Below are 25,569 nucleotides of genomic sequence, written 5' to 3' on the forward strand. Positions count from 1 at the left end.
CAGTGGCCGGATCTCAGCTCACTGCAAGCTCCGCCTCCCGGGTTCCCACCATTCTCCTGCCTCAGCCTCCTGAGTAGCTGGGACTATAGGCACCCGCCACCTCGCCTGGCTAGTTTTTTGTATTTTTTTGTAGAGACGGGGTTTCACCGTGTTAGCCAGGATGGTCTCGATTTCCTGACCTTGTGATCCGCCCGTCTCGGCCTCCCAAAGTGCTGGGATTACAGGCTTGAGCCACCGCGCCCGGCCACAACTTTCTTTTATTGGCAGCGACCTGATTCTTTCAAAGGCAGTCTTGTCATTTACACTGCTCATGTAATGATTTAATTTGATAACTACCAATCACTAAGCATTTCAACATTAAACATTAAAGATGTTTAAGGTATTACATATGGAAGACTGTTACATTGCCTGTGTCTGTGTTCCTGGTACAAATTGTCACTACTGGATAGTATTTTTCATTTTAATTGAAGAGGTAAGACTTCACCTCATAGCATCAAATAACGTTGTATTATACAAGTAATAAAGCTCACATCCAGTTTTCAGTGACAGTGATTTTACTTGCTCTTCATGCTGTGATCACAAGTAGATAAAAAGCATTTTGAGGCAGAGCTCTTCAGTTTTTAAATGTTGAGACCATTTAGTCAGCTGGCCACCATTTCAGATATATTGCCACTATTATGTTCCATTTTAGTTCTTTTAAAGGGAAAATGGCTTGTTTTACTTTGCAGTCTCTTATTGACATCTTTTTTAATATTTCTGTGCCCAATTGCACATATGGCCTTTGCCAGCATTTCCCATAAAATTTTCTACATAGAATTATTTGGTCAAATACATTTAGGATACTCTATAATATCCATTCCACTTTAGTAGACATTATCAGTCCATAATTTATATTAAGGTCTCTGACTTATTTTGCATAAAGAAACTCATTTAACTTGGCTTGACACAAGTTTACTCAAATTTACTTGTTGGGAAATGGTAGTCATTGTTCTGGTTGATTTTAAGTCATACAGAGACAGACTCGTGCACTATACCCCTGCAGTGACACCAAGTGATATTTCACATACTCTGCTTGGTAGTTCACTACCTAGGTCAATCCAGGTGAGAAACCAACACCAACAATATGTAGGAAGGGGAAACAGATTGAGCACAGAATGTCAGAGAAAGTCAGAGTGACCCCAATTTCTTTTCTCCATATGCATTGATTGTTTCCTGTGATTTTCCTTGCCACTGCATGGGAAGATCAACCTGAAGTGCAGAGCTTCGGTAGGCGATAGAAAACCAGGCCTAAATAGAAAATTAACAGACATGTATCAAGGTGAAGACTTTTATACACCAGAAATGGTCCATGTGAATTTTTACAAAAAGCTAGTCACAAGGAGGAGTGTTCTTCCCTAAGCTCTCTCTCTGCACACCTTTCTTTGAGGTTGACTTTGGAGATAACTGGCCCCATGTTGTGACTGGAGCTTTGGACTCTGGTAGAGTAGCACACAGAGCTGATGGCCAGAAGTGGGGTCAGCGAGCCACTTCTGTCCTGTAGGAAATGTGGGGGAAGAGGAAAGAAAATAAAAGGAAATACAGAGAGCTGGATTTTATCTTTGCTTGCTTGCTTATTATTTTTTAATTCAAATTTCCCTGGTTTATACATACTCATTGTGTATGTGTATTTAGTTCTAATTTTATCACATGGATGTTCATGTGTTGACCACCACAGTCAAGAAAGAGAACAGTTCAGGTCCCACGAGGATCCCTCATAGTCCCCTTTGATAACAACACTCCCACCCCTGCCTCCACCTTCCCTAAAGTTGGCAGCCACCGATTTACTCCCATTTCTGTTTTTGTTTTAATTTTTTTAAGAGATGGGGTCTCACTATATTGCCCAGGCTTGTCTCTAACTCCTGGCCTCAAGCAATCCTCCTACCTCAGCCTCTGGAGTTGCTGGGATTACACTTGTAAAACACCGTCCTCAGCACCAAACTCTGTTTCTAAAATCTGAATGTTTTAAAGTTTTACATAAATGGAATCATATAGTAAGTAACCTTTTGGAATTGGCATATGTTTGTCAGCATAATTTCCTGAAGATTCATCAAAGGGGTTGGGTGTATGAAGATTTCATTGCTTTGAATTGCAGGGTAGCATTCCATGGTATGGATGTAGCAATGTGCATTTAACCATTCACACATCGAAGGTACTTGGGTTGTTTCCAGTTTAGGGCTATTACACATAAAACTCTGTGAACTTTTATGTACAGGTGTTTGTGTGAACAAGTGTTTTCATTTCTCTAGGATAAATGCCTAAGACTGCAATTGCTGGTCATATGGTAGTTGCATGTGGTTCGTTTTACAGGAAACAAACAAAAAAAAATGTTTTCCATAGTAGCTTTAACATTTTATACTTAACAAGACAATGTCTGAATCATCCAGCCTCCTTACATCCTCTCCAAGATTTAGTGCTGTCACTGTTTTGTTTTTTGTTTTTAGCTGTTTTGGTAGGTGTGGAGTGATAGCTCATTGTAGTTTTAATTTGAATTTCCCTGATGTCTAATGATGTTGAGTATCTTTTCAGGTCCTTATTTTCCATCTGTTTTTCCTCTTCAGTGAACTATTTCTTTGTGTCTTCTTCCCATTTTCTAATGGAATCATATGTTTTATACTATTGAATTTTGGGCAGTCTTACTTATTCTAGATACTGTTTCTTTAGTGGATAAGTGGTTTTCAAGTATATCCTCCCAGTTCGTAGCTTTTTTTTTACATCCTCTTCACTTGAACTTTCACGGAGCAGAAGTTTTAAATGTTGATGCAGTCTGGTTTATCAGTCCTTCCTTGTAAAGACCATTCAATTGGTGTCAAGTGTAAAAACTCTTTGCCTCGCCTTGCATCCCAAAGATGGTTTCCAATAATTTTTAAATAAAAGTTCTATAGCTTTATGTTTTACATTTAAGTTTGTGGTCTATTTTGAGTTGATTTTTAAACTGAGTAAAGTTTCGGTTGATTTTTTTTTTTCTATCCTTCCATTGAAGTGCATTTTTTCAAAAATCAGCTGAGCCCATTTTTGTGAGTCTATTTCTGGGTTCTCTGTTTTGCTCTATGGATCTATGTGTTTCTCCCTGTGCCACTACCACATGATCTTGATCATTGTAGCTATATTATAAGCCTCAATATTAGGTAGAGTGATTCTTCCTGCTTTGTTTTTAGTCTAGATTGTTTTAGGCATTCTAAGTCCTGTATCTTTGCATATAAATTTTAGAATAAGCTTGTCTTTATCTACAAAAGAAAAAGAACAAACCGAAAACCATGCTGGTATTTTGATCAGAATTATATTAAACTTATACACTCATGTGTCACTTAATGACAGGGATATGTACTGAGAAATGCATCATTAGGTGATTTCATCAAACATCATAGTATGTACTTACCATACTCAGATGGCATAACCTACTACATACCTAGGCTGTATAGTATAGACTGTTGCTGCTAGGCTACAGACCTACAGCAGATCACTTTACTTAATACTGTAGGCAACTGTGACAGTGGTGAATATTTGTGTTTCTGAACATATCTAAGCATAGAAAAGGTACAGTACAATATAAAAGACAGGACATGGTATATCTATACTGAACACTTACCATGAATGGAGCTTGCAGAACTGGAGGCTGTTGTGGGTGAATTGGTGAGTGAGTGGTGAGTGAATGTGAAGGCCTAGGACATTACTGTACATTACTGTAGACTTCATAAACACTGTACACTTAGGCTACACTGAATTTATAAAAATATGTTTCAGTAATAAATTAATCTTGGCTTACTGTAACTTTTGTATTTATGAACTTTTTAATGTTTTATAAGTTTTGACCCATAATAACACTTAGCTTAAAACACACATTATAAAGCGTTACTAAACTGTTTTCTTATACACTTATTCTAAAAGCTTTTTAATTTTGTTTTTTTTTTAAGTGTTTTTGCCAAAAACATTTAAAAACACACTTAACCTAGGCCTACACAGGGTCAGGATCATCAATATCACTGTTTTCCACCTCCACATCTTATCCCACTGGAAGATCTTCAGGGGCAATAACATGCATGAAGCTGTCATCTCATATAATGACAATGCCTCCTTCCAAAAAACTCCTGAAGGGTCTACCTCAGGCTGTTTTATGGTTAACCTTTTTTTTTTTTTTTTTTAATTTGTAGAAGTAATATATTCTAAAATAACAAAAAAATTATAGCATAGTAAATACATAAACCCTTAACAATTGTTTGGTATCATTCTCAAGTATTATATGCTATACATAATTGTATATGCAAGACTTTTATGTGACGGGCAGCATAGTAGGTTTTTTACACCATCACCACAAATACAGGAGTAATATATTTCACTACTATGTCATGATGGCTATGATGCCATTGTTGTAAAGATGGTCTGGCCATATATGTGGGCCACCATTGACCGAAATGTCGTTTTACAGCATATAACAGTGTATTAATTTGGGAAGAACAGCAATTATGTTGAATCTGACAATCCATGTACATAGTATGTGTCTGCATTTATTTAAGCCTCTCCATTTTTTTTCTTTTTCATTAGCATTTTGTAATTTTCAGTATACAGATCTTTTGCATGTTTTGTTATATGTAATTTACCTGAGGATTTTATTTTATTTGGAACAATTGTGAGTGGTTTTGAGTTTTTAATTTCAGTTTTTACATGTTTATTGTTAGTGTGTACAAATTGTAACCTGTGATCTGCTTAACTCCCTTGTATTTCTGATTCTGTGGGGGAAAGCACTCGGTCTTTCACCATTAAATATGATGTTAGCTGTAGTTACTTGTAGGTGTTCTTTATCATCTTAGTTTGTTTTTGAAGTTCACAATTGGGCTATATATAGCTTGACTTACATTTGAGTGACACTTGTAATCTTGCACTAGATATTTCAATGATCTGAAACTTATTAGACATTGACACTACTCTTGTCCCGTAGTTCCTAGTGTTGCAAAAAAAGGAGAAAAGTCTTGCTATACCTTGACTGTAACATATATGTTCTTATACATCTATGTTGCTCCATCTGCCTCAGAAAAATGCCCACCCTGGCCCTCTGGCTGCTACTGCTACTGTCCGTCTATTTGGCCGGGTTCTGCTTGTTAAAGCCTTGGTTACACCTGTAGATTAACTACGCAGTCCTCTGTATACTTACCCCCTTTTCAGCAAAGTGCCACTTAAAATGTGCCATTATGATGAAGTTATTTTTCTTTGTTTCCTGATGCTACGTCCATGAACTGGCCATATCAGATATCCAGAACAATATTCCTTGCACTCATGCACTGCAGAAAGAGTATCAATGCATGTATCTAGACCAATGGGCAGATCTGTGCCAGCTATATTTGTGCTTAGGCAAAAGAGATTTTACCTTTGGAGGAGACATTACTGGTTTCCATAGAACTATTCTATACTTTTTTACATATTCTAGCTAAAATCAGTGATAGAAAACTTCCACACCATGAAATAATATACGGCAGAAGATAACTAGGAATTGGACAGGAAGTCAGCAATGATGATACATACTTGATCATCAAAAAATAATCTTTGGAAATTCCATGTATGAGCTACATTCTGATATGATGTACTGCCCCATTTAGCCATTGGTAAACATTTGGATGGTCCAGTTTTGCAGTTCTAACTCAGTTAGTTACATTCCAGAGGCCTAATGTTTTGAGAATGTTGCATTTTAGTTACAGATTTTACAATACTCTGTTACTGTATAATTTCTGCTGGATAGCCTGTGGTTACAATAAGTCCATCAACTGTCTTTTTCTCCTTTATGGGCACACATGAGAGTTTTGCTGAATCACTTTACTCCATATTTAAAACTCTGCAATTTAATACTACTTTTCAGTAACAATAATATGAGGCACATAGGCCCTCTTACTTCTCTCTGATATACTGCTATATAGTCCTTAGAATATCCTTAAATGTTTACAGGTTCTGGTTTTATCAATTTGAAGGTAATTATTTTGCTTTTTATATTTTTCAAAGAAAAGTTGAAACTCTCCAAGTCGTATTCTAAAATACATCTACTGTTTCACTCTGTATAGACACCACTTAGGCAATTTATATAAGCCCTTAAGAGCTGTGAAATCAGTATATTCTTTCAGAAACTGACAGTGCAATTGTTCTGATACAGAAAGTGACACCATAGAGTATATTAACTGTGTTAATCACAAGCATTTTTTTTGTAAGTCAGAGTTTAGAGAAACAGGTCTTTCTTCCTCTTTCCCTATAGACTAAAGCATTTTTAAAAACGAAGTCAACAGAATTTTCTCTCTCCTGTAATTTAAGTTGGAAAGAATGAATCAGTATTTGCTGTACTGGATTGCCGTTGGAAGAAATTAAATGTTCTCTAAAAATAACCGCTGGTAATCAGAATAGTATTTGCCCTTGATTGCTATTTTTTTAACTTTTTTAAACACTTAAAAAATTCTTTGGATACTTATAATTATTTTTAGCAGCTATAAATAAAAGGGAATATGCTGATTTAAATTACTGTTATCCTTTGAATTCTACGTACTTGGTAATTTCCAGTGACAATATATCTTCTACAGAGCCCTTCACAATTTGGGGAAAATAGGACTTGTACTCAGAAACTGAATATTTTCACATATTTTTGTAAATAAAAATAATTATAGGTAGAATAAAATCTATTTAGGCTATTTATTATAGAATATTTTAGGAGGGAAATTCATGAATAGTTGGTCATTTTTACAAGTTAAAGCTGAACGTATTCATGACATGGTGAATCACTGGTGAATGTGAAAGTCGTATTTATGTATATTTTTGATTTAGGATATTTCATTTCCTTTTTTGAATTATATTATCTGCTTGGTTCATTCTGATATACACTTTGCCTTTGGATAGTTTATGCCATTTTTGACACTATTTCAGCAACGTGGGATCAGTGGGTATATATTTATATTGTATTGCTGAATTTCTAGAAGTTTTAATAAAGAAATCAGCTTTTCTACCTCAAAGCAAGTAGTTTTCTCTCTAGGTTCTTGGAAAGAGATTTTAAAATTGTTTTCCATGCAGGAACAGAAACCCAAATACTGTGTGTTCTTACTTATAAGTGGAAGATAAATATTAGGTACTTATGACTGTAAAGATGGCAACAATGGACCCTGGGGACGACTAGAATGGGGAGGAAGGGAGAGGGGCAAGGATTAGAAAACTACGTACTGGGTTCCGTACTCACTTCCTGGGTGATAAGATCAATCATACCCCAAACCTCAGCATTACACAATATAACCACATAACAAGCATGTACGTGTACCTCCTGAATCTAAAATAAAGGGTGAAATTCTAAGTAAATAAAAATAAAAATTTTTAAAGAAAAAAAGCAAAAAATGAAATTGTTTTCTAAGAGAAAGGAAGGTCTTGGTGTAAAATTTGTCATTTAATTGGCCTTTCTGAAATTCAGTTTTGTTTTGTTTTCAAATCAGATCTTGAAAATTTTAAAACCAAAATGAGGAGTACAGTGTCTGTGCGTGAAGGCCAGGGAGTTGTGCTGCTGTGCGGCCCCCCACCGCACTCTGGAGGTGAGTCATGCTCTGTTTCTGCTTTTCATATTTATTAAGGTTCAGGGCAAGGCCTGCAGCGCATGTACTGTTACTGCATCTGTAAATTAACTCTGAGAAACTTGATAACTTGGGCATTAGATTCTGTCAGCTGAGTTGGAATATGAGGAACTCTACAGAAAATAGTCCATCCAGAGAAGTTTCTAAACAATTGACTCATTGACTTTTGGGGTTTTAAAGACAAGAGAGATCACATTCGCTTCAGTTACCTAATGGTGCTAAACAATGCTTTGTCATTACACCATTATCATTTGCTTTTTAGTCTTATGCCATGTCAAATTGGATCTTTGCTGTTTGTCTGCCTCTCGTTCTCTCTCTCTCTCTCTCTCTCATACACACAAGCTTATTAGTATGTGCCAATAAGCCTCTTTATATATGTATTTTATATATATATATAAATGATATGTGTGTATATTCACATCATTTACATTGGGGCATTGGAAGTGCAAATTTTATGCTATATTGGTATAAATTGAAATATTACTAGAAATTCAGAACCTTACCAAGATGGTGACCCAGAGTGAAAATGAACTTCAGCACATATGAAAATAATTTGATTATCTCTCCAGTATGAGCCTAGAGTGCTGGTTTGATTTTCCTATCGTGCTCTCTATTGCAAACTTGGTCACTTGCAGGAACAAAGAGGGCATTATTAATGAATAAATCACTGTTCTCAGAGAAACACACATTTTGTTATTGAGAGGATGAGAATTACTGGGAGATAAACAAGTTAGAGTGGATCTTTCTGACCAGAAGCAAAACTGAGAAGTCTACTTGTCATTATAGTAAAACTTATTCAAAGGAAAACATGCTGGAATTTATTTGTTCTGTGCTATACAAATTACAGTCGTTTCCACCCAGTGAGTTGTCAGTTTAGATCACAAACCCTCAGCCCAATAAAACAGATATCTCCCATCTTCAGGATCTGGCCACTTGAAATTTGTGAACCATCTGGAGACTGCAGACTTGGAACTTGATTAACAAATAGGATTGCCAGCCATCACGTGATCTGCTGTGGATTTAAATTGTGTTCTCCAATTTATTTCAAGGGTATTCATAATTGCTGGAATCTTGACGTTTCAGAAGAACTTTAACTTTCAAGGGAAGCATAGAGCTTCTTGATTGCAAACAAAGTAACAGAAGTCAAACTGTCTTGACAAAAAATTGGGAGTTTGCAGGCTCACATAACTGGGATGATCAAATGGCTTCTAGTAGCACTGTGTAGTTTTACAAAGACATACGCCATCGAGAAGGACATGCTGTCTCGCCATGGGGTGTGGGGTTAGTGGATGGCCACCAGCTCTCACTCCTTCCTGGTCTGCCCCAGCTGTAGAGAGACACTTGCCCATAGTCACACCCCTCTTGAGGAAGCCCACATCTAGTGACTGAGCAAGGCTGGGATATGAAGGGTCAGCCATTTCTGACCAACACTGGTCATTTCTGATTGAATCCACAGCTTCCTGTCAGGATGACCATGTCTTTGTTGGACCACATCACAGTTCAGTTTCTTTCTCTTCCTAGTTGAATCCTAGGTTTTCCTTTATGGGTTTTGATCATTGATTAAAAGCTTATATTCCAAACTCTATTTAGGGGTCTGCTCCCTGAAAACCCAATTTGTTGGATTCAGGGATTGAACCAATTTCATAAACCATCAATTTTTCCCTATATTTCTTGATTCCACTTGTCTCAATATTGCCTCCATTCCCATGTATATTCCTTGTAGGGGCAAAGGTGGCCTCTGACAGCTCTAAGCTCTGTGATCCTTAATGCTAAATATCCTAATGAAGCAGACACCCTATTTCTCTGTGGCTCCTGATTCTTTTAGAATCAGCCTTATTTATGGGAGCCCTGAAGCTGAGGACTTGAGTCTGTCCACCTACTGACAAGCACTGGAATGAGAAAAAAAGCAGTTTCCAAAGGAAGTGTTTATTATGAGTAAAAAGAGGGAGATATATTAGACAGAAATAAATAATTGCTAAAACTACATCTAGGAAGGAAGTATCAAAATAATTTAAATTTATATTGTCTCAAATGGACATAAAATAATTGCTGGATAGTCTTGGTTGTGATCAGTTTTATAGGTGTTGACCCAATTTAAAATTCCAACTGAGTGGTTTTCTTTAAGTGTTATTATGATTAGATACATTCACTGATTGGAAAGGAGGAACTTTTTGGTTGGCTAAGTATGCACACATTGAACATGTCTTAGTAAGCTGTTGGATGAAGCATGTCCCAAAAGATAAATCTATTCAAATGTTATAAAATTGGAGAACTGTTAGCCCATCACACCTATCCTAAGTAATGATATCCTGATTTTTCTTTGCCTTTGGTGACTTTCAACGGTAGTCCTTTCTTTTCTTTTTTCTTTTTTTTTTTTTTTGAGATGGAGTTTCACTCTTGTTGCCCAGGCAGGAGTGCAATGGCACAATCTCGGCTCACAGCAACCTCCACCTCCTGGGTTCAAGCCATTCTCCTGCCTCAGCCTCCAGAGTAGATGTGATTACAGGCATGCACCACCACACCCGGCTAATTTTGTATTTTTAGTAGAGACGAGGTTTCTCCATGTTGGTCAGTCTGGTCTCAAATTCCAGACCTCAGGTGATCCGCCTGCCTCCGCCTCCCAAAGTGCTAGGATTACAGGCGTGAGCCACCGCGCCCAGCCGAATCCTTTCATTTTTAAAACACTAGGTTGGGATGACAGTGGAAGTCAAATAGGTGAAGGTGGGAAGAAATCTTCCCAGATGTCAGACATGTACCCATAAGAACCCAGAGCATGCATAGGAGAGCAAATAACATTGACCAAAAGCATACTTCCCTCAGTTCCAGATTGTGCAGACTTAGATGCTAAAAAATGTGGTGCTCGTTGATCCAAGTGTCTGTAATGCTGAGGTCTTCACAGTTCACATCCACTGTCTTAACACATTGGCTTATGAGCTTCTTGAGGACAGGTCTATGTTGGTGTTTGCACCCAAGAGTCTAGTACAAGGCTGATTTGCAACAAACAGTGAATATTGGTTGAAGAAATGAACACATTCATGTAAGGAATACGTTTTTTAAAATTTGGCCAGTTATACATGCTTTTTGAGAGTTTACTGGAAATTTTGTGGAGATATAATCATTTAACAGCCAAAATGCCCTGGGTGCCAACCAGACAGGTGCTGGCATTGACAGATCAGAGTCAACTCTGTCCACAGCAGCTGGTATCAGCCCTGCTTCATCACCTTTTTGACTCATGGCCTTTAATTCAGTAGAGGGTGTGAGCCAGGTCAGAGAGCAGCTGAAGTTGTCACTCCAGGGTGTATCAGTACAAGCGATGAGGGATTAATCAGAGAACTTATGGCCTGCACTGTGGCCCATTTGGTTTTCTTCCCACAAAGTCGCACAGTCCCTACAGGACATGTGCTTGCCCTTGTCTGTCTTCCACACTTTGTGTTACCTTTATTCACTTCACATTTCTTCTTGGTTCCTTCTCTGTGGTTAGAAATGTTTAAATTTGTTATTTTTATGATTACTGAAGATGCAATCATATTTTATTTGTCTGTTGTATTCCCTCTTGTATCAGCCTAACACGGTAAGCAAAGAAAGGCAGTAATAATAATAATAATAACCAGCTGGGCACAATGGCTCATGTCTGTAATCCCAGCACTTTGGGAGGCCAAGGCAGGCAGATTGCTTGAGCTCAGGAGTTCAAGACCAGCCTGGGCAACATGGTAAAACCCCACCTCTACCCAAAATACAAAAAATTAGACAGACATGGTGATGCACACCTGTAGTCCCAGCTACTTGGGAGGCTGAGGTGGGAGGATCGCTTGAACTCAGGAGGTGGAGGTTGCAGTGAGCTGATCGTAACACTGCACTCCAGCCTAGGCAGCAGAGCGAGACCCTGTCTCAAAAAAAAAAATACAATAAATAAAATAAAAATAATCATAATAGTATTAGCCTCTGTCTATTGAGTGTTGCTTAGATGCCAAGCAGTATTCTAGTCCTTTGTGGAAATTACCTTCTAGTGAGATTCTTTTTGGGTAAAAGTATGGGGAGGAAGATGAGTGACAATGTACAGTAGAGTCTGGAAGCTGAGTCCTGGAGATGCTAAGAGCGTGGGCTCTTAACCAGCCATTGCCTAGTGCCTTGAGCCCAGACTTCCTGCTTAGAAATGGCACATGAGTCACGAGGCCAGAAACTAAGCTTCAGCGCAAAGCCCTCCAGCTTTTATTTAGGGCTACACTTTGGGAGTTTGCAAAGTGTGCCTCAGAGAGGAGGCGGCCAACCTAAAATCACAGAGCTGTGAAGAAGTAAAACTAGAACCTGGAGGCTCTGACTCATGACCAGGGCTCTTTCTAGTATGGCATGCTCTAAACCAGCACCCTGTTGCTGTTCTCCAAATGAGAAGGCACAGAGTCCTCAGCAGAAGTGACACTGTCTTAAGCCAAAAGCTCTGACGTTTCAAAATCAGAGGCAGCACAGTTCATGGTTTTGTTTTAATTTTCCAGCCCATTGTTTAACACGTCGGCAATGCTTAAAATCACATTAGAAGAAATATCCCCAGAGTTAACTAAATGTTTTGACTCATAGTAAAATTGTGTTAAAATCTCCTCTTAGTGCAGTAAGTTTATAACTTTCTTTTGCTTATTTGGGATAAAATCCAGAAATGTTCTCCACAACTAGATTAGGAAGATAGATGTGGAAAAGGCCTAAATAAGGATCCCAAAATGTGGAAACTGCATATGTTAGTCGTATTTCCTTAATTCATCTATGTAATTTATGAGATAGTATCAGCAACTTGGGGCAGATTTGCATAAGAGCATTTGCCATTTATTTGATACTATAATAACAAAAAAAGTGTTTTATGGTTTTTCCTAGGAATCCCTGTAACCTCACAGCAACAGGCTGCTGTCATCTGAGAAGGTTCTTATCTCCCCATCATTCTGTGGCATTTTCTGCCACTTCCTAGTCATTGCTTTCTCTGCAGAGCAATCCAGCACCTCTCTGAAGCAAGAGGAATTAACCTCCCCAAATCTGTTAGAAAACTAGGAAATCAAAAGCCAGAAATAGAGGACTGGACATGCATTACCTGCAGCATAATTATTAATCTAGTTATCAGTCATGTGAAAAGCTGGGAGTTCGTGTTAATTACCATTCAGTTGCTGATATCACTACACAATCATTAGACATTCATATACACGAGAAAAATTACCCTGTTTTCAGTAAGGTCATAAGACTAGTTCATGGGCACCTTATGATAAATATTGATCACTCAGGAATTCATAGGTTAATCAAGTTATTACATACATGCATGTTAATAAAGAGATGAGTTCTGTTCAACAATGGCTGATAAAAATTTATTCTGAGTAGAAGACAGGCTTGAGTGTGTCCCAGTGTTTAATCAGCAAATGACTTTTGTGTCTTGATTCAGCTTTCCATATCTCTGCTATGCACATATTCTTGAAATGGAAGTCTTGTACACTGCCATTCACATATTATAACAACATAGCCCTTGGGATGGAAAAAAGAGAATGTGAGATGCCAAACAGCAGGTAATAGAGGCTGAAGTGACATTATGCTAAAAATTGCCTTGTAAACCCTGATGTGACAAAGGTGAGAACTGTTAGCAACATGCCCAGATGGCATGGGATTTACAACTTCGGTATCAACATCTTTTTTTTTTTTTTCTTTGCCCAAGATGGATAGACTGAAAAACAGAAGTCAGCTCAGGTAGCTTAGCTGGGAGAACCTAAAGAAAAGGCACTAAATAGGCATCTTCATCTCTAGGAAGACTTGTCCAGTTGCTAGACTTCATCAATGCAGTGAGACACATGACTAGTGTTTTTGGATGTGATTGTGTCTCAGAACAACAATTTCCTCAAACAATTTAATCTGTAAGTATAATACAGCTTCATCTTAGGTACACAGTTTTCCTTGAAGAACAACTTTGCTACTCTTCTGCAGGTAATACAGTTAAACTTTACAATGGGCCAGGTGTGGTGGCTCACGCCTGTAATCCTAGCACTTCGGGGGCACGAGGAGGGCGGATTACCTGAACTCAGGAGTTCAAGACCAGCCTGGGTAACATGGTGAAACCCCCTCTATTAAAATACAAAAAAAAGTTAGCCAGGCATGGTGGTGCATGCGCCTATAGTCCTAGCTACTTGAGAGGCTGAGGCAGGAGAATCGCTTGAACCCTGGAGGCAGAGGTGTCAGTGAGCCGAGATTGCGCCTTGCACTTCAGCCTGGGCAACAGAGTGAGACTCTGTCTCCAAAAAAAAAAAAAAAGATAAAAAAAAATTTTAATAAAATAAAATATAAACCTTAAAACATTAGCGTTTTTTCAAAATCTTGAAGTCAAGAATACATAATATATGTGTAGGTAGTGTCAAAATAAAAAAGATACAGAGATGAATCTCTAAATTTGATGTTTTGTTTGGGAAGAAAGAATATGCTTTCTAGCTGGGCATGGTGGCTCATGCCTGTAATCTCAGCATTTTGGGAAGCCAAGGCAGGCAGGTTGCCTGAGGTTGGGAGTTTGAGACCAGCCTGGCCAGGATGGTGAAACCCCACCCCATCTCTACTAAAAATACAAAAAGTAGCCAGGTGTGGTGGCAGGTGACTGTAATCTCAGCTACTTGGGAAGCTGAGGCAGGAGAATTGCTGGAACCCGGGAGGTGGAGCTTGCAGTGAGCCAAGATTGTGCCATTGCACTCCAGCCTGGGCAACAGAGTGAGACTCTGTCTCCAAAAAAAAAAAAAAAAGAATATGCCTTCTGTAGTGGACGTGGTGGCTCACGTTTGTAATCCCAACACTTTGGGAAGCCAAGATGGGAAGATCGCTTGAAGCCAGGAGTTTGAAACCAGACTGGGCAACATAGCAATACTTTGTCTCTTTAGGGGGGAAAAAAGGAATTAAGAATATGCTTTCTGGCTCCCATCAAATTTGCATCAGAGGTCACTGTGTAGACTACTTCTCTAATAGCCCAGTGATTTCCACCTTCCCTAAAGGAGTAGGTGCAAAGATTGCATTACAGCAGCACTTATGTCATCACAAACTGCAAGATCAAGACTAGGAAGCAGATGATTGATAGGCTATTGAGAAATTGGCATCTGTACAATAGCATATTACTGCTTATTTATTGCTCCTATCCTGAGGATAGGTTAGCATGTCATGGCAAACAGTTAGGTAATCCATCTGTAGACTGAATGAATCTCAAAATTATAAACTATTTTTTTGAATATGTCAATACTGATGTGACTATTGACATTTTCAGGAGTTCAGAATATTAACAGATTTATAGTCGCATTAAGACAAGTATGTTCTAAATCGATTGACACATAAACTTTAAGTGCTTTTATATGGATAACTGTAAAATATTTTGATCTCTAAAGGAAACATTTGTTGTACTGTATAGACCATTTTGTAGTTGGAAATGAAGATGAAAATCCTGAATTTCTCCAAAGTGCCTGAATGTGGAAGCTGTGAATTTAAAACATTAATTGAGCCTGCCTTCCAACTTTCCTTTTTTTTTCTTTCTAAATCTGTCCATCCAGGCATCATTCCATCCATCCATCCATCCATCCATCCATCCATCCATCCATCCACTGTATTCATTCTTGATTTACTCAAGTATTCATCAAATAGCTATTTATTTGTGGAAGATGTGATATGTCTTATAGTAAGATTTTGCTATAATAAATATGTTTCTTCACTTGAATAAGATTGATATTAAGTAAGAAAAACTGAGCATATTGCTTATGAAGTTGATAGAAATATATCCAAATTGATACTTGTTGAATACTGCCCGAAACCACTCCCCAAGAGAAAAGCACTGAGTTCACTTTGCAGGAAATAGGAAGATAGATAGGAATTCTGTCCTCAGGTACATATGGTCCCACAGGGAGTGAAAATGATGAGTTTGCTAGTGACTAGTTAAGCCTGGAATGACAATAATAGGTGCCATTATTACTGGCCAGACACAGAGCTTATTGCTCCTAACAGAACTTCAAGGAAGAGATTACTACTCTCATTCTACATTGACAAGCCAAGGCTCAGAGCAGTTAGGTGATTTGTCCAAACCCATGTCATGGTAGATTTGGGCACCTAGGTCTGTTGCTTTCTGGTTTTCTTTTTTTTGTTTGTTTCTTTTTTCTTTTTTCTCTTTCTTTTTCAGAATGTCCCTCTGTTGCCCAGGCTGGAGTGCAGTGGCACAATCTTGGCTCACTGCAACCTCCACCTCCCGGGTTCAAGCAATTCTCATGCCTCAGCCTCCTGAGTAGCTGGAACTACAGGCACACGCCACCACACCCACCTAATTTTTGTATTTTTAACAAAGATGGGACTTGGCCATGTTGACCAGCCTGGTCTCAAACTCCTGACCTCAAGTGATATGCCCGCTTTGGCCTCCTAAAGTGCTGGGATTACAGGCGTGAGCCCAGCTGGTCAGTTGCTTTCTGATGGAAAATTTTCCTGTGCTCACAAACATTATAGGCTTCAATTTTTTTTTATTTCCACATTTTCCACCTTCTAAAACAGTGTTTTTCAGACTCCTTTAATAGATACTCTGTAACAATGAAAACCTGTTTAAGTACCACCATGCCACAGTCACACTCACACGTATACACTTATGAAGGAGGCAGAGAGGGTACAAACTAGGCACCTAGAGCTAGACTGCTTAGTGCCAATTCTAACGCTGACATTACAAGCTATGGAATTTGAAATAGGTTGCCTAACCTCTGTATCTCTTATTTCTTATCTGTACATGGGGAGTAATCACAGAACCTACCCTTATAGGATCATTGTGAATATTTAAGAAGGCAATCTATGTGAATTGTTTGAAATGTCTGATTTATTTATACACATGCAAATATACTACCATCTTAATATGTTTATGGAAAAATGTAAAAATTTAAAATATCTAAATAAAAGTAAATCTATGAAGGGGATTCATTATACTTTCTTTCTGTACCCTGTGGGATTGTCTGGCTGGGAATATCTGTACCCCACTTTAGAAAACATGGTTCTAGAAAATGTTTGGGTTTCTTTCCTCATTGGATTATCTGTGGTTGAGGATGAAAAAGTTAAAACAATTATGTTTAGAGAAAAGGAATGGAGATGGCTTTGAGATGCCCATCATGTACTAGCATCAGTGACCCCAGGGGCCCAGCCAGTACATTGCAACTGACTTCAGCTTAATGGCCCAGGGAGGACACCTGCCACAAGATGAGCCAATCAGATGCTCTCTCCTGAGAATTTGATATTTGACCTGTAAGCCTACAAGTCTGAATTTGAGAGTTTGGAACAGAGCCTTTCTATCATGTAGATTAGGCAGCCAAGAAAGCTGATACCTCAGGAGCAGAGATGTAGCCAGACAGAAACAAGAAGAGACCAGGGTCAGAGATTAAGGACGAAAGACTGCCTGGGCTGCAGGCGCCCCAGCTCTCATTTCTTGGTAGCTGTTTTCTAGCCCTTGGGTTCTATGAAACAGCTCATGTCTATATATCACATTCTGATCCTTACTTAGGCTGACTCTGGTGGGTTTCTGTTTCTTACAAACAAAAGCTCATAACTAATGCAATGGATATCATTTTAGGATGGTATGTATGTATGTATGTAGTAATGACACATGCAAGGAGAATAGGAAATTTAATGTTAAAAATAGAGAAACAGCAGCTCTATGTTTTGACAGCTGTCCCTGGGGCTGTCACAACATCCCTTTTGGATTAAAGTCAGCATAGAACATACCACAGAGAACTCCGGAAAGAGTCAGGGTCATGGAAACAACTTCAAGAAACTGGATTCATTCATTCATTACTACTTAGACTTTCAGTCTACAGGCGAATTTCCCCCAAGCGTCAGAAATGCCTCTGACCATTTCTTACGTTTTTCTCACAGCAGCATGGCTTCACACTTCCCACTTCCATTTTATTCCCAGATCCCCTAACTGGTCTGCAGTAGTAGGATGAGAAAATCATTCTTTCTCACTCTAAAGACAGCCGAGTCTTCTTGCTCTGATTCCATCCACCTACAGACAGAGGAGCCTTAAGCCCATCAAATAATTACATGTGGAAACTCAGGGGCTTAAATCCACTGTTCGAGAGAGAGTGCTTCAGCAGAATTTATTTTGATATGGCAGAGTTCTGACCTATGTTTTCCGCTTTAAGTAAAAAATTATCTATAAATCAAGAATGGTAAAGGCTTTGTCTCTTATCCCAAAAAGAAACAGAATGACCATTAGTTGATGCCTTTGGTCAAAAAATAAAAATAAAAATAAAAATAAAAAAGACTAGGCAACACCAGGTGAGATCCAAGAATTGATCTGTGCACTAGCAAGTGGGGGAAATAAAACATTGGTTACTTCCCTTGCAATGCATGTGTGTGTACCTGTGTTTTAATTAATATTACACATACTACTGTAACAAAGAAACCTTACAATGTATTAGATCAATTGATGGGTGTTTCTTACACAGATAAAGTCCAAATCAATTGTTTTTGGTCATAGGGCAGTGTTTTGTAAACTCTAGTGGCTCATTTAGGGGGCTTGTTTAAAATGTAGATTCCACAGTCCCACTCCCGGAGATTCTGACCCCATAGAGTGGGGTCTTTCCTAGAAACCGGCATTCTTCATCACTGACCCAGGAGAGTCTTGATTCAGATGGTTTTTGAGCCACACTTTGAAACACATTGTCTTCAAGTCATACAAATGTAAATGCTTTCAAAATCCATTTAAAGGAATAGAGAAATATTTATGCCAGAGCAAGTGCAAGAGTTGAAGTATTTTTGTGGGTGAATTTTATGAAGTAGGACATTTTAAACTCTAAAACAAAGTGAACTTTGTGGCTTACATGGAACATTGATACTCATTTATTTATAAGCTACGTAATTTCCATCTCAGCAGATTTTTTTCCCTAAACTTTAGCTGTCTTGGAGAGACAAAAGTGTGAGGATAATTTTTTTAAAACTTTTACAAAACTGCTGTCTTGGAGACCAAAGTTGCTAGTCTGCCTAGTTGTGTAACTGAAATTTCCTGGCTTTCATCCGTCCACCTGCCCAGGTGTGGAGTAGCTGGTGGGTGCTTCGTAGTCAACTGTGCTAATGCTCACGAGACAGAGCACCTGTCTTACCATTTGGTTAAGGTTTTGTAGTTTTTGATCCTCACAGGCACCGCTTGGAACCTCACCCCAGAGTAGTTTGAATTTGTTTTTGTTGTTATTGTTGTTACTGTGCGTCTGTGCCTGCGATTGTTGCTCTGTCTGAAGGAAAACACAGGTTGGTCTTGTGGGAAGGGAATTTCAAAATTGATCCCCTTCCTTTTGAGATCTGGCTTTTATTTAAAATCTGTTTTTCCTCATTAAATTGAGCAAGTTGGACTTTGAAATGATACCAGGGTTAAAGGTAAGAAATTGTAGAATGAATCATGCATGAAGTTTTCAGTAAGAATTCATTCACAGAAACTGCACAGTGATCACCTTTCCCTATTCCCACAGGTCTGCAGCAGCCAGACAAGTGATTCAAATGAAAGGAGGGCTAGGATTTGAGGCTTGGGCAATTATTTTCCTGGTAACAGCTAAATCTCTAAACAGCGTCATTTACTTTATTTGCATTTTTTTAAAATATAGAAAATGCAGTTCTTTTTTGAGTTTATTAAGGATTTGGCACATGCATTTCCCATGTGCTGGTTACAGTTCTTACCATGGCTTTTTTTCCTAACCATGGCTAAGTTAAATTCATTAGACACAGACACATTTTGTATATAAAACACATGGAGATATTTTTCACTATTTATATGAAATTTGCTCTGCATCCATTAGCTTTCACTAGGTTATGTTGCAGCAACAAACAACTCCAAAGCCTCAGAGGCATCTAAGAATAAAGATTAATTTCCTATCCGCATAGCCTCTAAGCAGTGGGTTGGCTGAATCTGTATTCCATGTGATTTTGTTGTTTTGGGAAAGAGTGGTCCCAACCTGGGACGTGTCATTTTCATGACACAGAGAAAATAAAACTGTCTGAACTATGCAAGCTGTTCACAGGTGGTATATACATCACTTTTGTTCATTCCGTTTTCCAAAGTAACTGTTATGGTCAGTGCTGACCAAATGGGCCAGAAGTGTCCTGCCACAGAGAGGAGCAGCAAATAATAATAACGTAATTCACCACATGCTCTTATTTTTTTCTTGAGTTATTTGACCTTTGTAGTCTTCCTTCCAATTTTTCCATTTTTGACAGAGATCTGCATGTGATAACCAGCCTACATTATTCCAACTCTACTATAAAGAAAACAATATATAATAATGAAAAATTGTATAAAATTCAGTGTAGAAGGGATTGTGGTAAACTGAATGTTCCACCTGAAGGGTTCCTGGGCTACTTAGCTCCAGTGGATTATTGCCATGGAGAAAGTAAATTTTTAAAGAAAAGCCAGAAACTGTATGCTGGTAAAATTTTCCAATTTTTTTTTTAAATGGTATGGATGAAATACTGCGTGGTTTGAAGGTGCCTTCAGGCTACAGGACACAGCTGAAAGTCTGCTCCTTTAAGGACATTCTTTACTGATAATTAAAAAAAAAATGAATAAGCCTCATTCACTTAGCAATCTGAGGGAATACAAATATGAGAGATAGTCAAGAGGATGGTTTATAAAGTCTTTGAAAATCCACTTTTCATTAGATTCAGGGGTACATAAAATAATTCCAAATGAAGCTAATTACAGCAGCTAATTATAGGCCCTTGGAGGCCTGTAGTATCTGAAAGTAGCGTCTCAGTCCTGGAAATAATTTTCCAAATTTGTTTTACATACTTTTTCTGAAGTAATTAAACATTCTCCCCTTCCGGTCTATTTTGCATCATTACTTTTCTTAGCAAATGTTTTATGCCCCCAAAGTGAGGATAAATCAGTCAGCTAAGCACAACAGAGTAGGGGAAGTCTAAAGAGTGAGATTCTGTTATACATAAATACAAACTCTGTAATATTTCAGATCAATTTTACCTGGAAGAAGGTGAATTTGAAAGATCAGTTGACAGATGTCAGCTAAAGCTCAGTTCCAGTGAGGACACGTTATGTTCCCCAAAGTAAACACCATAACTAAGCAGAACTGTGCCTAATTCTATTGTAGCTATAAGTAAATCGCTTTTGTTTCCAATGTAAATTTTATGTAAATTCAGAAATTTAAGGACCTTGCCTTTTTTTTGTAACATATGCAATGTTTTCAGTGACATTATTATATCTGAAAGTATTAGGCGTTTTGAAGCCCACTCCTGTTACTTCTTCTAAATTCTGATTTGGTTTTTATACAGCCTGCCACATTCTCTCTGTACTACTACCATTTACCGAGCACCTTCCACACTGCTACTAACAATGAGTAACATTGTTAGCACTGCCTTCCTGGCAAGACTGTCTAATTGATGGGTTGATACGTGAAATACAATTGGTAAAGTCTGTGTTCCCAGCAGAGACTCCTTATTTTCTCTCATGGTTTTATCCTTCTGTCAGCATATGTTCTGCTTAGACATCATTTGGGTGACATTGAGCAGCATTTTCACAGTATGTTCTTACAGAATGGTAATAGGCCCCATGGAAAAGTATGAGGACAATTTAAAAAGAAAACTTTTTCAAAAATGTTAGGAAAACAAGAATGTGTCTTTCTTTTATTTCTCAGAGCTTTTAATGGGATAATATTGATTTTACCTATCAAAGAGGAATATTCTAGCATGCAACATTTCCTAAACTTACTTAAGAAGAAAACTCTTTCTTTATGGAGCATCTTGCAGGACCAGATGTTCTGAGCAGCACGCTTCAGGAAGTGGTGACCTAGCCTAAAGATAGGGTTCACCAGTGATTTTCAAAATATCCTCTGCCAAGTGCTCTGAAGGTTTGTGAAAATAGTCAAGGGGGGCAGCTTTGTGTACAAACGCTAATTTTCATAACTATCTCTTCAAATAGAGTGATTGATTTTTTTTTTTTTTTACCTATTTTAAATGTTATTCCTCCATATGAATATTTTTAAAGATAGGACACTGGGCTGACAAACTCTAAAGAAAGAGAAAGAAAGAACAAAAGGAAGAAAGGGATGGATGGAGGAAGCAAGGTAGGAAGAAGGAAGGGAGGGGGGAGGAAAGGATAGAGAGAGGAGTCTCTCCTCTTATTTTATCAGTGAGTAAGTAGAGTCAGTTGCCTGAGTTTATTCAGATTCAACTTGACTGTTCATTTCTTGATGCATTAGTGGGTCATTTCTTTCCTATATCATTGTGAAATCTGGAGGAGTAAATGAAGGGATGCTTTGACTAGTTAATGTACTCCTGGCATTTGTAAATTTAGTTAATTATGTATGGATCACATTACATCTGTTCTGGTAATAACAGGCTGGTGTTTACTGGTGGGGAAACTAGTCCATCAATCATCTGTAGTCATTGATCTTCAGATAAGGGGACCCATTCTGGCGGGCTTACAGTAACCATAGCGTGTTTTCAGCTCTACTGCCAAAACGTATTGTATTCCACAAATCTCTTAAGAAGGCCTATTCTGTTTCCACTTGAGATGTGAAATGACATCTGAAGTGGTGATACATGTAGACTTAAAGCAATCTTTTTCAGTCATTATAACCTTTAAGCACCACTAACATCCCCCAGGATTATTTGACCTTTTCTCTCTGTATTATGCTTTTTGACAACTCAGAGAGAGAAGCAGTACACCTGACATCTGGTATAAACACAAAATGTTAATTCTCAGCACATACTTAATATTGCCAACCACTTACAGATACTCATGTGATGTATTTTGTTTTTCCCATGGCTCTCACATGAAATCTATATGGGTTTTCTTAATTCAGTGCTAGTAAGCAGTAAAAGTTCTTTTTGGTTTTCATAGCTGTGGATTTGAGTCTCAGATTCACAGGTTAGGTGGAGGGCAGGGGTTGGACAGTCCTGAGCCATACAATGGGAGGATTGTGTTCTCTACAGTATGAGAGTAGAGAGTGAGAAGAATTTATGGGCTATTAGAACAAGATACAGATACATAAAGAGAATTGTAACATCCACAGGGTGCAGTTAAGGCATTGGATCTTTCTGTGAATGGAGTGTAGAAGAAGCAAAATTCCGTATTTCCAAAATGCAATGATTGACACTGCATCTCATAAAAGGTGTTATAGAATTCATGACTTATTTCTGATCCTTGGTGAAGTATGTTGGAAGTATGTATTCCAAGCTGAGAAACATCAAATATCTTTAACAAAATTGAAAGAAATGCTGTTTTGCTAAAACCAAGTCATCACAATTAGAACATCATAATGCAATGTAGGCATTTTCCAAGAAGTAAAATGAGTTTAAAAATCCAAATTTAATGGATATTCCAATAACTCTGAATTGCAGGAGCTTGAAAATAAGCTAAAAATTGGCTTCTTAGTCAAAGAAAGTGCCATTAAACAGATAACCTGTGAGTCTCAGTTGAAGTGTCATGTAGAGAAATGTTAAAACAAAAAATATGAGACTGTTCTGTCCAAGGAATAGTTTCTATATATATTTTTGTGAACTTCTAGTTTTTGTACACATGCTTAGGGACAGATTTCTAAGATAAATTGTAATAGTATGGAACAACCAACAGTTGGATTAATAGTACTGTAGAAACCTTTAGACAAAATAAATATAAGAGAGTTTATTTGATCAAAGAATGATTCATGGATCAGGCAGCACAAAAAACTGGAAGAGGTTCAGAGAGCTCCACTCTAGCAACAAAAGTGAAAGAATTTTATGGGCTAAACATGAAAGCAAATAGAGAAATTATCTAATTGGTGATAGCTAGGTGTTTGCCTAATTTTGGGTGACAATGTGACCAGGCATTTGCCTTACTTACCTGGATATGATTCAGTGGGAAGTTCCTATCTGTGTAGCCAGTTGCCTGGTTGGCTGTTCATGACTGGCTAAATCTTGCTTTGTTTGATTTTAGTCAGTTAAAAACATGTTTCCAAGATAAGTTCCAGTTTGTTTACCTAAGAGCTCTGGTCTCAGAGACAGCCTCAGGCAAATGGCCTTCTTATTTACTTTAACATGACCCAGGACCACGGTAAGACATTCTGATAAAGGACATAACATGTAGCCCTTATATATATGCAAGGCTCTTGAATAATTTGTTCATGGAAGACTGCTTCTTCTAAACTGTGTGTAGTGCATTGGCAAAAGAAATAGAGAACCTTTACACTTGAAATAAAAAATAATATAATAGAATGAAGAACTGTATAGACAATTTTACTCTATGTTCGTTCCAGAAGGATACTGGTTAAGACTTTGGGAAAACAACCTTCAGTTACTCTTTATGAAACAATGATGTGACTTCATTAGAAGACAGAAGGAGAGATGAATGATATGAAATTCTTCTAAGATCAGAGAATGCAAGAGCACCTCATGTAGGGTAATTACTCTGAAGAAGGCAGAGGAGATTCTTACAAAGCTGCATACAAGATTTCAGATGAAAAGTCTGGAACATAAATACCCTGTCTAATTACAAAGGGTTACCACAATCTCTGCCATAAATTGGGAATGCATATGATTGAGAATGGCCCTCGAGACCTGGCCCCATTAGGAAATGCATTGACAAGGATCCAAAAAGCAAGCCAGTTTTAGGCCTCAATTATGTCCCCTCTAAAGACAGGGATAACTTTGAAATCTCTGTTAAAAGAATTAACACATGCACTGACTCCTGAGTGAACATTCCCTATCCTTGACTTTCTTTTTCTGTGCTACCTTTGAAAAACCAACCATTGTTACTGTACCTGGGAGATAATCCAGGATAAGACTTACTCAATGCAAATCTTTCATTAAAGGCCTACAACATTATGTTCTGGAGAATTTTGTTTTCCTTTTTTTTAAACATTAGTTAGATAGATTTTCAAAAGCATCTCAGAAATATTCCTAGTCTTAAATCCAGGGATTTGTATAAGACAAACTTGCAAGACCAGTAGGAAATTAATTTCCTTTGAAGAACATTAGCTTGAAGTTTGCACCCTCCCACAGTGGAGCAGAATTTATTCAAATGTTGATGACCTCTTAAGGTCCTACCTTCTCTGATCTATAAGCTGACTGCAGGAAGGCAATGATTGTCTGGGCCATTCTGGCTAAGCTGGAAAACATCAAGTCAAAGAAAGGTTAACTGGAGACTCACCATGCTGCTCATAACCACCAGCAACCATTGGGGAACTTGTAGTGCATATGGCTTCTATGATATCATACAGGAGAGAGAACACAGTTCCTTTAAATGACAACAAGTTCTAATACTTTATCAAAATGAGATACCTTTCAATGGATGCCCTGAGGTGTGCATCCATTGATGCACCATCAATGCACCTTGTGCCCTACCATCAAGTATGTATTTGTCAGTCTTTTTCTTTTTCTTTTTTTTACTTGTATATGTTTGTGGTACAAGTACAATTTTGCTACACTGGTATATTATATTGTGATGAAGTCAGGACATTCAGTGCATCTGTCACTATACTCACCAAGCAAGTGCCCATCATCCACTCCCCAGTGTTTTCCAAACTTGCTATTTTAAGAAGCAAGTTTCGAGGTCTTTTGCTAGATCTAGGTCTTCTGCTAAGAATATTTGTCCTGGCTGGGTGCAGTGGCTCATACATGTAATCCCAGCACTTTGGGAGGCTGAGGTAGGCAGATCACCTGAGGTCTGGAGTTCAAGACCAGCCTGACCAACATGGAGAAACCTCACCTCTACTAAAAAAAAAAAAAAAAAAAATTAGCCAGGTGTGGTGGCGCATGCCTGCCTGTAATCCCAGCTACTCAGGAGGCTGAGGCAGGAGAATCACTTAAACCCAGGAGGTGGAGGTTGTGGTGAGCTGAGATTGCGCCGTTGCACTCCCAGCCTGGGCAACAAGAGCAAGACTCCATTTCAAAAAATAAAATAAAATAAAATATTTGGCCTGGCTATACTTTACCCATATCTTCATATTCTCTCCATTGTGAT

The 25,569-nt window shown here is 38.1% G+C and overlaps 1 protein-coding gene across 1 annotated transcript in view; it reads left to right on the forward strand.

Annotated features, from left to right (window-relative positions):
* Nucleotides 1-25,569, forward strand: part of CNTN3 (contactin 3) — a 266,384-nt gene that overhangs the window by 96,345 nt on the left and 144,470 nt on the right. Inside the window, exon 4 of the mRNA XM_026446851.1 lies at nucleotides 7,485-7,580. Within this exon, the coding sequence (XP_026302636.1) occupies nucleotides 7,485-7,580 (96 nt within the window). The remainder of the gene's footprint in view (nucleotides 1-7,484; nucleotides 7,581-25,569) is intronic.

This window comes from Piliocolobus tephrosceles, chromosome 2 (assembly GCF_002776525.5).
Source record: "Piliocolobus tephrosceles isolate RC106 chromosome 2, ASM277652v3, whole genome shotgun sequence".
Classification (NCBI taxonomy): domain Eukaryota; kingdom Metazoa; phylum Chordata; class Mammalia; order Primates; family Cercopithecidae; genus Piliocolobus; species Piliocolobus tephrosceles.